Below are 16,690 nucleotides of genomic sequence, written 5' to 3'. Positions count from 1 at the left end.
TGAAAAAGACAAAATATGTACAGAAGTTTAACTGATTACATAGAACTAGATTTGTTAAAGTACAATGAAGCATTTAATAATAATAATAATTTATTGTCTTGTATACCGCCCAACCAGTAGTTCTGGGCGGTTCACAACAGGAGAATACTGAGACATTTCAGCACATGGTACAGTTTCATAGAAAGTTATATAACTAGATAAATAGATAAAGTTGAGCTGTAGCCCTCGTCTATTTTGTAGTTAGTTTGGGATCCTGTTCATGCTATGAATATGCTCTAATATATTGGACTCTGCTTACATTGCTCACACTAAAAAATCTCTGAAAATAATCATTGAAAAATACTAACTGTGCATGAATGAAAATTATCTATGTATATGTACACGGAGTTTTTTCATAAATCAGTGATGATGTGAGTTGGCTCGGGTACTTGTGTAGTCCCGGCCTCTCGCAATTGAGGTTTATTTTTCTCCGTTGTTTCATACTTTATTATATTGATGGTGTGACGTCAAGAGTCTCTGTTAATGTGGTATGAATGATTCCCTGCTGCTAAAACATTATTTTCAATACGTCTTATATACATTTTGACAGTTTCATAGAACACACTATCTACGTACAATCTAAAATTCTATAATAGAAGTAATACAATTGTTAAAAACATTCAAGTACAATATTCAAATTATAAAAAAATTAAAACATACTATGACAATAAGAATAGAAACAGAAGACCTCATCAAAATATATCAAATTAATATTCTTATTTGTCAAATAAATAGGTCTGTGATGATTTCCTAAATGTGAAGTAAGAACTAGATTGAACAATCATCGGACTTAGGCAAGAGTTCATCTTCCCAGCTTGATACTCCAAAGTCCTGTCTAAAAAGGTCTTAAAACGACAGGCTTTTGGAGTATGGAAGATGAACTTTCCAGAATCTCTAGTTCCTTTTGTTGAGTAAGAAAGTTTCAGATAGGGGGATATGAGGGAGATAATCCAAAAAGCACCTTATAACAAATGCATCCAAACTTAAAAAGCATGTGCTATCCCATACTCAGCCAGAGAAAACATGAAAGCACTGCATGCACATAGATCTCATGCATATTCATTGGGGAAATCCTGAAAACCCGACTGGATTGCAGCCCTCAAGGAGGGACTTTGAGACCCCTGATATATACACACATTACATTACATGTATAAAAGTCATCTATACGCACTACATGAATAAAGGTCAAGACTGCATAAATAAAATCCAAAAATCATGGAAATATTGAATGGCATGAACATAGAGATGAACATAAAATACACGGACCATGTCGGGTCATCTATTGGATCCTTTTACAACAAGGACATTACACATATAGGACTTTTTTATTCATGTGTTTCTACATGTAATTGATTTTTGAATAGTATAGAAATAAAGGATTATTTGTTTCAAGGTTGACGTGTTCTATCCCACTCCCCACTTGTGCTCTTTTTGTTGGACAACGTGGGGATTCTGTTCCCTTTTCTATGAGTAGGACACCTGCGTTTATGCCAAGTTTCATCTGGTATAAATACCAGCACTCAAATTTAGGCATGAGAATCAACTCGAAGCACTATTCTGTAAAGAATACTCATCCCAGAGCACTCTTTATAGAATACCGCTTAATACCAATTTTTATCACAGCTCAACCAAAAATATGCCACCAGAAGCATCTACGTGCAGATCACATAAAATAGGTACACAAGTTTCCACTTATATATTTCTTATTCTAATACATAGTTTTTATATACCATCAATAACTAGAAGCTCAAGATGGTTTACAGTCACACAAATAAACTATATAAAATTACATGGTAAAAACCATAAAATAGAATAATGAAAATATAATGAAACTACTACAGAAATCACTGAAAACATAACATATTTATGAAATAACCAAGTTTTTAACAGTTTATGAACATACATATAATATGATTCAAGCCGTAGTTCCACTAGAAAGAGAAATGAATAATTGAGGAGCTACCACAAAAAATACTCTTTTTCTGAAATGATAAAAGAACTGCTGAAAATAATAAAAAAATGTTTTACATGAAGCTGTCTACTTGGTTTACCAGTCAAATAAATTGGTCTCATCCCATATAAAATCTTAAAACCAAAACATAAAACCTTAAACTCAATTTGAGCCTTGACAGACAATCAATGCAAGTCAATCCTCTCAAACTTTGATCTTTTCTATATGTCTTGCAAGCTTGTTTTAAATTATCTGTAAATGAGATATAGAAGTTTACAATATTCCTAAATATGAAACACTGCAGTAATCCAACATAGAAAAGACCAAAGCATGAGCTAGCTTTTGTAAGTTATTCACAGAAAAATAGGAGTAAATTTGGCATAAGATAGAAAATGTAACAGACCAGATTTAGGACTCACCACTCAAAATTGAATCTAAATAAACCCACAGGCTCCGAACAGCTGTCTGCAAAGTTATAAAATTTCCACCAAGCTGTAATTTCAAATGCTCAGAAGGGCCGTTTCTTCCCCCTACCTTATAAAACTGTAGTATTTCCTTATTTAGCTTAAGCTTATTGGCATTTTTTCAAAAAGGAATCATTAACAAAATGAAACAAATCTTCAGGTGAAAAAGATATAGGAAAGACAATTTGGACATCAACAGCATATGTATATATAAAAATCTAAATTTAAAGAACAAAGAAACAAACATAGGGCTCCTTTTACTAAGTTATGGTAGAGGTTTCTACCACGTCCCAGAGCGCTAAATGCTCTGACTCTCATTAGAATTCTATGAGGATCAGAGCAGTGTGTCACAACCCCAGCCCTAAAGCTCGGCTTGTGCCAGGTAAGGCTTTGTCTAAACCTAGCCTAGCCTTAAAGAGGGCCAATCATTGTGATAGGCTAGAGTCAAAGAATAGGGAAAGCCCAGTATGGCCCTTTAAAACCCAGATTTCTGATCCCTGGGGAGGGGAGGATTATGAGAGTAAGAGCCTGGAACAGCCACAGAATCCTTCTACTCCTCCTCCTGTCAGCTCCCAGCTGCAGGAGCTGATTAGAAGTTCTGGTAAAGCTAGGCAGAAGCTGCAGATTGACCTTCCCCCTCTAAGAACAGGGCGTGGCGGCCTTAATGCATTAGAAGCTGCTCTGAGAAGGAGGCAGGCAGTCTGCCCTGGGCCAGCCCGGGAAGGAGGTGTGCAGGACCGTGCTCCTGAACCTCAACTCCCTCAAGACATTGAGATGGGAGATCCAGCCACTGACCCTGAAGCTAACCAGCCAGCAGAACAAATGCCTTGAAACTGCCAGCATGACTGAAGTCAGTCCTATGGAAGAAAGTTAAGTTTCAATGCTGGGTGGGTTTTGTTTGTATGCTCGGGTTAGCCATTGTTTAGGTTCCTTTCAGGGGAACTGTTTGCACCTGAGTCAGGATAGGGAGCAGTGCTAAGCTTCTTATTAGGTGCCTGAAAGTAAAAACCTTGGGTTTTGGGTTGAAGTGTGCTGGACTGTTTAAGTTTACATTTTTGGTTTGTTTTTTTTTTAATGCAAGAAAGACTTTGGGTTTTGAATTGTGGGCTGGAGGAGGTAGCTTGTTGGGGAAGAATCCACATGTCATCCTAGGTTGGGACTGCGGGGCCATTTGTGGCATTCTGTTTTTACAGAGAAAGTTTGTGGATTCGGCTACTTCCCTTCCCCCACCAACTCCCATTAAGTTGGCTGGGGCAAGCCACTCATTAACAAAGGCTTGGACACTGCATTGTTTTGCATTATAGAAGAAGTGTAACTGTTGTGGACTGCCTACTTGCCCAGGGGGGAAACATTTAAGATTGCACACTTCTACTTACCTGAAGTACCTGCAAGAAAGGTGTGAGGTGCAGGAGTCTTGTTTGCAACTCACCTTCTTGTGTTTGTGATATTTACTTATGGTTTCGGGAAAGCATGAACTGAAGCCTGTTCCAGTTTCATTGCCACAATAAAGTGGGACTTGATTTATATTGGAAACTGACTCTTTTGAATCTTTTATTTTCACATTGAATGGTGTGACCAGCAGGACTTCCAACTTTCTTTGGAAGCACGTCGGACTTGGGCTATTCTGGACGCTGACCGGAGCCAAGCGTATCCACGGTTCCGGTAGCGTCACAATTGGTGTCAGAAGTGAGATAAGAATGTCCGGGGTAAGTCCACTCCCAGAATTATTACCTAATCGGACGGGCGATGCGGGGGTCGCTTCCCTGGCCGCACTTGAGGCAGAGATATCCAAGATAAAGGGAGACTTAGCAACAGCACGCCAGGATTGGGAAGCGGGGTTTAAGTCACACGCTGAGGCCAGTTTCCAATCCTGGAAAGATCCTGTTGACCAAGAGCATAAAAGATCCAGGGAAGAGGTCCTAGCTCAGTGTCAGCAGGAATCAAAAAAACTAAACCATCTGGTAGAACAGATGACCGCCCAGTTAAAAGTAGTTCAAGGGCAGGTGACAGAAAATCAAGCCCAACAGCAAGCAGTGCAGAATAGTATGAGAGAAATAAAGACTACTTGCGGTGAACTAACCAATAAAACAGGGAAAGCGGAGAGTTGGGCTGTAAGACAGCAGGCTCAGGGAGAACAATTGGAGCAGCATGCCCAACACTTCGAAAAGGTCTTAGACACTTTTAAAGAGATGGAACAAGACCTGGGGGAGTTAAAAGAACAACTCATGCAAATGAAGAAAGATGAGTTAGGGGGCATGACGCAAGTCATAGCGGCTTTAGCTCAACGAGTAGAGGGGTTAGAAACTCCAAATGCAGGACACAGACACTCTGGCCCTAACTCCAGGAAGAAAATTTAATAAACCTCGGAAACGTTGATACCTTATCGAGGATACAGGATGAGAGTGATACATCCCCGAAAGTTAGGGACGGTCAACCTTTAAGGGTGGGGGTATGTCACAACCCCAGCCCTAAACCTCGGCTTGTGCCAGGTAAGGCTTTGTCTAAACCTAGCCTAGCCTTAAAGAGGGCCAATCATTGTGATAGGCTAGAGTCAAAGAATAGGGAAAGCCCAGTATGGCCCTTTAAAACCCAGATTTCTGATCCCTGGGGAGGGGAGGATTATGAGAGTAAGAGCCTGGAACAGCCACAGAATCCTTCTACTCCTCCTGTCAGCTCCCAGCTGCAGGAGCTGATTAGAAGTTCTGGTAAAACTAGGCAGAAGCTGCAGATTGACCTTCCCCCTCTAAGAACAGGGCGTGGCGGCCTTAATGCATTAGAAGCTGCTCTGAGAAGGAGGCAGGCAGTCTGCCTTGGGCCAGCCCGGGAAGGAGGTGTGCAGGACCGTGCTCCTGAACCTCAACTCCCTCAAGACATTGAGATGGGAGATCCAGCCACTGACCCTGAAGCTAACCAGCCAGCAGAACCGGAGCCTATGGAATGCCTTGAAACTGCCAGCATGACTGAAGTCAGTCCTATGGAAGAAAGTTAAGTTTCAATGCTGGGTGGGTTTTGTTTGTATGCTCGGGTTAGCCATTGTTTAGGTTCCTTTCAGGGGAACTGTTTGCACCTGAGTCAGGATAGGGAGCAGTGCTAAGCTTCTTATTAGGTGCCTGAAAGTAAAAACCTTGGGTTTTGGGTTGAAGTGTGCTGGACTGTTTAAGTTTACATTTTTGGTTTGTTTTTTTTTTAATGCAAGAAAGACTTTGGGTTTTGAATTGTGGGCTGGAGGAGGTAGCTTGTTGGGGAAGAATCCACATGTCATCCTAGGTTGGGACTGCGGGGCCATTTGTGGCATTCTGTTTTTACAGAGAAAGTTTGTGAATTCGGCTACTTCCCTTCCCCCACCAACTCCCATTAAGTTGGCTGGGGCCAAGCCGCTCATTAACAAAGGCTTGGACACTGCATTGTTTTGCATTATAGAAGAAGTGTAACTGTTGTGGACTGCCTGCTTGCCAAGGGTGGAAACATTTAAGATTGCACACTTCTACTTACCTGAAGTACCTGCAAGAAAGGTGTGAGGTGCAGGAGTCTTGTTTGCAACTCACCTTCTTGTGTTTGTGATATTTACTTATGGTTTCGGGAAAGCATGAACTGAAGCCTGTTCCAGTTTCATTGCCACAATAAAGTGGGACTTGATTTATATTGGAAACTGACTCTTTTGAATCTTTTATTTTCACATTGAATGGTGTGACCAGCAGGACTTCCAACTTTCTTTGGAAGCACGTCGGACTTGGGCTATTCTGGACGCTGACCGGAGCCAAGCGTATCCACGGTTCCGGTAGCGTCACAAGTGTCAGAACATTTAGTGCTCCGCTAAATGCAGTAGTAATCTCTACCATGGCTTAGTAAAAGGGGGGTATAAAGAACAAAAAAAACAGGTTAAATAATATACTCCACACTCTACTTGCCAAGAAGGAGATATGTCTCCATATCATCTTTCTCAGTATGAGCAAGTCTACAAATTTCCTAAAAACCATTTCAACACTACGCATGTAATTGTGTAGTCTTACAATGTTATTTTTTATAAAAAGTACATGGGGCAAAATTAATGTTGTACTTGGGTCATCGATACCATTGACTTATGAAGCCATAATTTGTGGTACTTTACATAAGAGCATAAGAAATGCCTTCACCGGATCAGACCCTAGGTCCATCCTGTCCAGCGATCTGCACACGCGGAGGCCAATCACAGTGTTCCCTGCTAAAGACCTTGTTTACCTGTATCCCTCAATGTGTTTTGCAAGGAGGTGTGCATCCAACTTGCCCTTGAATCCTGGAATGGTGGTCTCCGACACAACCTCCTCCGGGAGAGCATTCCAAGCGTCCACCACTCGCTGTGAGAAACAGAACTTTCTGATATTTACTACATGTTAAACCTTCTTTGGATCGTTATAAAAGCCGGCTTTTCTTAATAATGATGGGAATAGCAATGCAGATGATTACATGCAATTGGAAGAGTTATGATAGACTTAATTATACTTTTTGGTGGGCGAACTTATGTTGCAGTTACAAATATGAAAGAATGAACACTGAATTTTAGGGATATAGTAATGCATTTAGAAGGGTGTGGAGCCAGTTGATATAATTTGTTGAATCACATTAGTTGTCATGTTCCTTTTCTTTTTAGTTAATTTCCTTACACATCCAGGGTGGGAGGGAGGGAGGTGGGAAGGTATTATTATTTCTTTTATTTGGTTTATTGAAATTCTATATGTGGTTATACTTTAATGGATGAATGAGAGGAAGGGGGGGAGAAAATGATTGTTTTCAGAATGTTTTTATATTTAAAGTGCTTTTCCTGATTCATTTATGTTTAAAATTTTTGCAATGCACTGTTAATATTTGAAAATTAATAAAGATTTTTTTTTTTTTAAAGTATGTGTATAACACAGGCTTTACACACAAAAGAAAGCTATATAAAATTATCCCCTATAAATGGAGCAGGGAACTAACTACTTACAACAATTTCAAAACCCAGCCAATGCCTAAACGGTCAAAATGAAAGCTGCAGCACTCCAGCAGTATTTTACAAACTGATACTTTGACTAGAACACTCTCATTAGCAAGTTGATCATCTACATTCTGTCCCTAAGGAGAACTCCAAAGTTAATAACGACAGCATGCGCTCAAGCAGAGCAGCCACATGTATGTTTCTTCTTCTTGCTGCTGGTACTACAGATCAGAAGCAGCAGCAAGAGGAAAAAGATTGAAGCCATGGTAACCCAGGAAGGAGAAATTGGGGAGGGGGGAACGGTTGCATTGGAGAAAGGAGACATACTAGATGGAAGGATAGAGGGAGGACATGCTAAATGGAAGGATAAGGAGAGAAAAAGGGGACCCTGGGTGGAAAAGAGAGGGGAGACACTGGATGGAAGGATGAGGAAAGAAAAATGGGACACTGGATGGAAAAAGGATAGATGAAACACTAGATGGAATGATGGGAAGAGAAAGAGAGGGGGGTCATGCTACATGGAAGGATGATAGAAAAAAGGGACTCTGGGTAGAAAAGGGGTAGAGGAGAGATGCTGGATGGAAGGATGGGGAGAGAGACGGGGTCATGAAACGGAAAGTGTGTCACTCATGTCAAGTAGGTCCTCTGCTCATGTCTAGTCAGTCCTTAGAGGGAACACAGATTACAACACATTTTGGAAAAACTTTTGAAATCTGCTATTCTTTTCATTAGAAAGAGGACATGAGTTAAATTTGACTACTGTTTTCATGAATTTCAGGTAGAACTTGAAATCATTGTAAAAGGTTTGTTTTTTTATGTTCCTCTCAGGAATTACAGACATAGAGGAAGTTGCTCAGTTCCTTAAAGAAGGGATCATCATGAAAGATTTCAGTCATCCTAACGTCCTGTCACTGCTGGGCATTTGTCTTCCCAGTGAGGGCTCTCCTCTGGTGGTGCTCCCATACATGAAGCATGGCGATCTTCGAAATTTCATCAGGAATGAAACTCATGTAAGCTGAGTGTTAGGTTTATCTTATTTAAGCAATGGAGAAAAAAGTGTGCATGCCCCCACAGGCACTGAACGAAAAATGCCATTTTGGGTGGGAAGGAGGGAGGAATTTTTTAACCCAGCAATTTCCTCTGTCTGACTCAGCCTCTAGCCCCATTGGTACCAGGACTGGGATGCTGATGCTATGAGTCTTTCTACACCTATCTTTGGATTTTCTGCCTGTTATATCACCCAATATACTTAGTCTGATCATTGCAGCAACAGTCCGTGGCCAGAACTATGACCCTTGCAGTTATGGGACCTGAATCTAGCAATTAGGTATCACCACTGTCAATATGCAATAACCATAAGCCCCTCTGGGCCAGATTCTATCAATGATGCCTAAATTGGCTCTGTTGGCATGTCTGTGTGGCCAATCCATTACAATGCTGGCCCCTCCCACATCCAAATGGTCTGGATTTGGACATTTTGAACTTGGACATTTTTGTGGACCAAAATAGCAAAAAAGTTAGGCATCCTAAGGTTGGATGGCCTGACAGCCAAGATAATAATAATAATAATTTTATTCTTATATACTGCCATACCGAAAAAGTTCTAGGCGGTTCACAACAAGGTGAGCTAATACATGGAATATAGATAAAATACAAATTAGAATAATGGACTTAAAAACAGCTAAAGACAGAAAGCATTTACAATATAATGCAGAAAAGAAAACAACAGTTTAAAATTGGGGAAGCATTGTTGACAGTTTAAAAAGAACTGTTAAATGCCAGCCAGTCAGGCAATAAAATACCGGCATGGCAGGGAAAGAAGTAATACATAGAACAGATAAAATACATCAAGTTGAATATAAGGAACGCGATTGAAAAAATGAAGCAGAATGCATTAAGATGTCCAAATAGGTAATTTTTCCCCAAAAAATTTGGATGTCTAGCAGTTTTGAAAATGAATATTTCCCCGCCCTGAATTTTGGATGTCTTGAGGGAAACATCCAAAGCTGGACTTAAATGTTCTATTGAAAATGCCCCTCTACATGTATACATGGGTTTTGAGAAAAAACATATGCATACTTTTTTTAAAAATACAAACGTATGCATATAAGAACCAACTTCACCCCTTAAAATATCTCTCTTTGCAATAGGTAAATATATATGCAAAGTGGCATTATGCACTTAAGTTGCCCTCAAAAAACTGAACACTTTCAAAACCAGCCATTTCTAAATTTACAGTAAATCACTAAAAAGTATCCCTTTAGTAAACTTTGTTTCCAGAAACATTCAAGGGGTTGCTGAATCTTTTCTAGTGATTAAAACAGTATTTTCTATTGCAGAACCCAACGGTAAAAGATTTAATAGGATTTGGTCTTCAAGTGGCAAAAGGTATGGAATACCTTGCAAGCAAGAAGTTTGTTCACAGAGATCTGGCTGCAAGAAACTGCATGTAAGTAATAGTACACAATATCAATAAATGAACACCAGAAAATCCATCAGCAGCATAACATTCCACAATATATGAAGAAGTATAAAAATTCTGTACATTGAATGCAAAATACTATATACTGTATACTGTGTGTAATGAGCTGAGGGCGATGAAACTGAATCTGCAGCCAAAATTTGCCACTCAGTTTTGGCCAAAAATGAAACTGGCCACTATGGCCCAACCCCCAAATGGAAACAGCCTCACACTCTCACTCTCCTTTGACAGAAGGAGCTCCTCTCCCTCCTCCTCCTCCTACGATTTATCATTTCTGTAACACTGAAATGTGTATGCAATGCTGTACATTTAACTTGTAAAAGACAATCTCTGCTCAGAAGAGCTTACAATCTAATTTGGACAGACAGATAGGACATATAGGGGTTGGGGAGTTTTTAGCAGAGAAAATGGTAGGATAGACATAGGTATCTTACAGTGAGTGGGAGATAGGAGTTGAAAGTAGCCTCAAAAATTAGACTTTTAGCCTGGATTTGAATACTGCTAGAGACAAAGCCTGATGTACTGATCAAGGCGGTCTGTTCCAGGCATTTGGCGCAACAAGATAGAAGGGACTGAGTCTGTAGTTAGCAGTGAAGGAGAAGGGTATGGATAGGAGGGACTTACCAGATGAAAGGAGTTCATGGGGGGGGGCATAGGGGTAGATAAATGAGGAGAGATAATGAAGGACTTCAGAGTAAATGCACTTGTAGGTCAGCAAGAGGAGTTTGAATTGTATTCAGAAATGGATGGGGTGCAAATGAAGTGACTTGAGAGGAGTAATGTGAGTGTGGTGGCTTTCTCAGAATACGAGTCATGCAGAAGAATTTTGGAACAGATTGAAAGGGAGAGAGATAGTTGAGTGGAAGACCGGAGAGAAGTAAGTTGCAGTAGTCTAAGCAGGAAGTGATGAAAGTGTGGGTAAGGATTTTGGCAGTGTGTTCAGAAAGGTCAGATTTTGTTAATGTTATAGAGGAAGAAGTGACAGACTTTAGCAGTTTGTTGGATCTGAGCGGAGAATGAAAGAGAGGAGTCGAAGATGACCCCGGGGTTGTGAACTGAAAAGACAAGGAGGAGGAGAGTGTTGTCTGCAGAAAGAGAGAATGGGGGAGAGGGAGGGGGTTTAGGTGGGAAGATAAGGAGCTTGGTCTTAGCCATATTCAGTTTTAGATGGCGGTGTGACATTAGGCAGCAATGTCAGACAAGCAGGCTGAGGCTTGGATCTGGATTCCTGTAGAGACATATGGTATGGAGAGGTAGATCTGGGAGTCATCAGCATAGAGGTGATACTGAAAACCATAGGTGGAGATCAGTGATATAGATGGAGAAAAGGAGATGTCCCAAGACAGAGCCTTGAGGTACTCCGATTGATAGTGGGATAGCAGTGGAGGAGGACCCACCATTGCATACACTGAAAGTGCAATGGGAGAGGTAGGAAGTAAACCAGGAGAGAACAGAGCCCTGGAATCCCAGTGAGGACAATGTATCAAGGAGCAGTTGGTGATCAATAGTGTCAAAAGCAGCAGATAGATTGAGAAGGATGAGGTTAGAGTAGAAGCCTTTGGATCTGGCTAGGAACAGGTCATTGGAGACGTTAGCAAGGACAATTTCCATGGAATGCAGTGGGCAAAAGCCTAACTAAAATGGGTCAACAATAGCTTGAGATGAAAGGAAGTCCAGGCAACAGCAGTGAACAACACATTCAAATAGTTTGGATAAGAAAAGGAGGAGGGAGATGGAGCCATAGTTGGAGGGGCATGTGGGGAGGAGATGTGTAATTACAGCATGTTGAAGACATCAGAAACATTTGCAGTGGAGAGTGATAGGTTGAAGATATAACATATGTAACAGGAAGGATGACAGTGGGAGAGATAGTGATGAGTAGGTGGGTTTTAATCAAATCAGAGGATCAGGTAGTGGGTTTGGAGAAGGAGAGAAGATGTGCAGTTTCCGCTTCAGGGATTTTAAGAAAGGAAGAAAAGGTGGCAAGGGTTATGGGGAGATTGGCAGAAGGGACAGATGGAATGGGGTTGGGGGGGGTGTCCTGGTTGAGAACTCAAGGTGAATCTTCTGAACCCTGTAGAAGAACCCAGCCCTAGTCTGGGGAGAAAGTGAAGGGGGGAAAGGAGTTCAGGGCACTTTGATTAGGGAGTTTAATGTGGTAAAGAGATGGTGAAAGTTAGAGCTGAGACAGTTGGTTAAATGGGCATAGTATTCTTGTTTGGCAAGAGAGAGGGCAGGCTGGAAGGATGTCAGCAGGGATATGAAGTGTATGAAGTCAGTATGTGTGTAGGATTTACGAAAAAGATGTTCAGCAGATCGGGCACAGGAGCAATGAGCCTCTCCCCTTAGGTATCCCCTGAACTACCATATAACCTCTAGTGACTAGCTGAGGCAGAAGTAATCCCCATTCACTCCTGCCCATTACGTCTCAGCTGTCAAACTGGCTGTCACTCCTGCTCACATTGGCTCCAATCTCAAAATGGCTGTTATAACCTTCAGCAGCAGTCATGTAAGATTGTGCACCAGAGGTTGTTTGTTAGGCCCAGGATGGGGCTGAGAGTCTCAGACATGTTTGAAATGTGTTAAATAATAGCCACTTCATATAAATAGCAAATTTTAAACCTTGAAATTATAGGCTCCTTTTACTAAGCTGTGGTAAGCATTCACATGTGCTTATCGCAGGTTTAAAAGTCACTAGTCCGGTGTGCACTCAGGCATCCCACTGTAGTTTTGAATCAACACATACTACCCATGTGCCAGAAAGAAGATTTTATTTTTTAGCGCACAAAGAGTAGGCATGCCCTGCGCTATAGCAAAAATGGGAAATGAAGCCATTTTACAGCTGCACTAAAACTGGCCTCAGTGCACAGGAACTATAGTGGAGGTCGCTTTTTAGAACAGCGTAGTAAATGAGCCCTTATATTTGCTCATTTATGCTATGTACCCATTCAGTCCAAAAGTAGGTGCAAACAACAGAGAGGTTTCAGGTGAACGAGTGAGATTTTAGATACAAGCTCCTTTAACTGGTGTTGTTCTAACCTGCCTTTTTTATTGTTCTGCATATACAGCTGTAAACTACCTATTTAAAAAATCTGTTCTGTACCAGCTTGCATTGAGGTCAGTAATTTGAAACGTTTGCCCATGGAAAAAAAAGAAAGCCTGGCATTTGTTAAACATTCTTGGCACAACTTTGGAGCAAAACACATGTAAAACTAGCAAGAACAAACTGATCTGGGGCATTATGCTATTGATTCAACACCCTGGAATTAATCACTTAACACCAGTGTTAAAATATTTCACATGTAAAGTACCTAAATTATTCTCTACTGGTAAAAATATGGGAATTATGTAAAAATCAATTTACCAATGTTTTTCAAATAGTACTGCATTCTTTAAAATATAATTTAGACATTGCATAAAATAACAAACAGTCTGTTCTTCATTCAATTTCACTCATGGAAGGTTTTAATCATCTGCTTCATATGATACTCATGATGCAGTAGCATACCTAGAGGGGCCTGTTGGCACCATCGAACCCTCGGGCTTCGATTTTGCTACTGCCGTTTTTCCCTTCATGTCCCCTTCACCGGGTTTTAAAAAGTGTCAGCGGTGTGCACGCCCTATTTCTTTATCCGACCCGCACAAGTGGTGCCTTCAGTGCTTGGGTCCAGACCATAGGGCGGAGACGTGCACCCGCTGTGGTTCTCTTCAAAAGAGAACTTTGAAGAATCGCCAGATTCAGCAGCAGGTTCTTTTCGGTGCCGCTATGGAAGTTCCACCGGCTTGATCCCGGCATCGGCAACTTCCTCCAAGTCGGCACCGGCGGTTTCGACACCGCAAGATACATCTTCGGTGTCGCACCCCTCAGGTATGCCGGCTAAGAAGCTATCCCCTACAGTTCTCGGCCCGCCAGTTGAACATGCAGTGAGCCAAGTCCTGCAGACTACGCGCCGGCCCCGCAAACGCTCCACTCCCATAGAAGTGACTGCCTCTTCATCGGCATCGACTTCGCCTGAGTGTCGAGCTGCACCGCAGGTACCGAGCAAGAAAAAAGTGGTACCGGTGCCATTGGGACCGTCTCTGGATGAGCGCATAGAATCCATCCTCCAGGTCCAGCTTAAGGAACAATTACAACACCTGCTCCCGGCTCTGCTAACTCCGAACCTTCCAGTCTCGGTACCTACTGAGCCTACGGTACCGATTGCCGACCAGCCTATTTTGTCGGCATCGACATTATCGGCACCGCTTAAATCTGCCTCTTCTATGTCTATGCCTATTTTATCGGCAGAGCCGAAGTCTCTTCGTCGAGCTGCTCACTCTGTCGCTGATCCGGTACCGCTCTCTGACACCCGTACCGCTTTACAGTCACCAGGTACGGTGTCGATGCGTTCCGGCAAAACGGTACGCAAAACCAGGCATACCGAATCCTCTCCTCCTCTATCTCAGGGCCGTCTTCCATCAGTACGTGACCCTGATTTTTCGGATGACTCCGAGGATCCCCTCGGTACCGAGGAGGATTTTTCATCGGACGAGGCTGACCCATCAGTGCAGGATCCTGCTAGTAAGCCAGAGCACTCTTCCTTCACTCAATTTCTTAGGGAGATGTCAGACACCCTTTCTCTCCCATTAGAGTCTGATTCTAAGAAGTCAAAGGCATTCCTGGATGCTTTAGACTTTGACCAACCTCCCAAGGAATTTTTAAAATTACCCCTTCACGATATCTTAAGGGAAACTTTTTACAAAAACCTGGAGACTCCTCTCACCATCCCAGGAGCTCCAAGGAAATTGGAATCACTTTATAAAGTTATTCCTATTCCAGGGTTTGACAAACCTCAGCTTCCACACGAATCTTTGCTGGTGGAGTCAACCCTGAAGAAATCTGCAGGCTCAAGTGTGTATGCTTCTGTCCCTCCTGGCAGAGAGGGCAAGGCTATGGACAAATTTGGTAAACGCCTTTACCAGAATGCTATGTTGGCCAACCGTTCAGGTAACTATGCATTCCACTTCTCGTTTTACCTGAAACATCTTATACAGCAGATGGCCACTTTTCAGAAATATATTCCTGACCGCAAACTTTCTGCTTTTCAGCAGTGCACTGCCAGTCTCTTGCAGCTCAGGAAGTTTATGGTCCGTTCCATCTATGACACATTTGAACTGACATCCCGAGCTACTGCAATGTCTGTAGCTATGAGACGATTAGCATGGCTTCGTGTCTCAGAACTTAATGTTAACCACCAGGACCGCCTTGCCAATGCTCCCTGCCTGGGTGATGAGCTGTTTGGAGAATCTCTGGATACCACCACCCAGAAACTTTCGGCTCATGAGACGAGGTGGGATACCTTGTTGAAAAACAAAAAGAAACCCCTTCCTACTCGTACTTTTAGGCAGCAGACATCGTATCAGCGCCGTTTCTCTGCTCGGCCAATTCAGCCTCATCCTCCTCAACCTCGGAGGCAGCGGCAGCAACAGCACCAACAGGCTCGCCAACAACAGCCGCCGGCAATTAAACCTGTTGCTCAGCCTAAACCTACTCAGCCCTTTTGACTCTCTTCTCCAGGGCATTGCCAGTCTTCCTCCCTCATGTCCTCTTCCACAGCCTATCGGAGGTCGCCTAAATACTTTTCTGGCTCGATGGGAGGTGATTAGTGGGTGCTCTCTATCATCGCCCACGGCTACTCCCTGAATTTTCAGACTCCTCCGCCGTTAGGCCTGCCAAAAGAGTTTGCTTCCAACAAGTCTCAATCCCTCCTTCTCTCTCAAGAGGTTCAATCCCTCCTTCTTCTCAATGCCATCGAAGAAGTTCCTCCAGATCAGCGAGGTCAGGGATTTTACTCCAGGTACTTTCTAGTTCCCAAAAAGACCGGAGGCCTCAGACCTATATTAGATCTCAGAGATCTCAACAAATGTTTGGTCAAGGAGAAGTTCAAAATGCTCTCTCTTGCCACCCTCTACCCTCTTCTCACTCGCCACCCTCTACCCTCTTCTCACTCAGGGCGACTGGCTATGCTCCCTCGATCTCAAAGAGGCCTACACACATATTCCTATCCATCTGACGTCCAGACAATATCTGCGCTTTCTCATCAATCAAAATCATTATCAGTACAAGGTGCTACCCTTCGGTCTGGCCTCCTCTCCCAGGGTATTCACCAAGTGTCTCATTGTGGTAGCAGCCTATCTCCGCTCTCACAATTTTCAAGTCTTCCCTTATCTGGACGACTGGCTGATCAAGGCTCATTCTCCTCAGGCGGTTCTGCTTGCCACCAACCAATTCACTTCCTTCAACTGTTGGGTTTCGAAATCAATCTACCCAAGTCGCACCTCATTCCAACCCAGCGACTTCAATTCATTGGCGCCATTCTGGACACTGTTTTCATGAGGGCGTTTCTTCCATCCAACCGCCTTCAGACTATCTTTCATCTCTGTCGGCAGGTGTTTCAACAGATTACCATCTCTGCAAATCACATGATGGTGCTCTTGGGGCACATGGTTTTCTTCCTGGTGCCTCTTACATCACCGCAATCCCACGTCTCTAGCAGTGGGACTGGTGTTGGACTATCTTCTTTCCCTGTCTGACTCTGGTCTCAAATCTACTTCTATCAGAGTTCATCTCAGTGCCATTGCTGCTTTTCATGAGCCAATTCATGGAAAACCCCTCTCTGCTCATCCTTTGGTTTCCAGATTCATGAGGGGCCTTTTCAATGTAAAACCACCTCTTAAAGCCCCTCCTGTTGTCTGGGATCTCAATGTGGTTCTTTCTGCTTTAATGAAGCCTCCTTTTGAACCTTTGGCCACAGCACATTTCA

At 42.6% G+C, this 16,690-nt stretch overlaps 1 protein-coding gene across 4 annotated transcripts in view; it reads left to right on the top strand.

The window, feature by feature from the left end:
- MET (MET proto-oncogene, receptor tyrosine kinase) overlaps positions 1–16,690 on the top strand; it is a 207,473-nt gene that overhangs the window by 183,540 nt on the left and 7,243 nt on the right. For all 4 annotated transcript variants that reach the window (XM_033959614.1, XM_033959617.1, XM_033959615.1 and 1 more), the window contains 2 exons: positions 8,234–8,415; positions 9,745–9,854. In XM_033959614.1, the coding sequence (XP_033815505.1) occupies positions 8,234–8,415; positions 9,745–9,854 (292 nt within the window). The remainder of the gene's footprint in view (positions 1–8,233; positions 8,416–9,744; positions 9,855–16,690) is intronic.

Source organism: Geotrypetes seraphini, chromosome 9 (assembly GCF_902459505.1).
Source record: "Geotrypetes seraphini chromosome 9, aGeoSer1.1, whole genome shotgun sequence".
Taxonomy (NCBI): Eukaryota; Metazoa; Chordata; class Amphibia; order Gymnophiona; family Dermophiidae; genus Geotrypetes; species Geotrypetes seraphini.
Note: the sequence above shows the minus strand (reverse complement) of the source record. Positions and strands in the feature narration are given on the sequence as shown.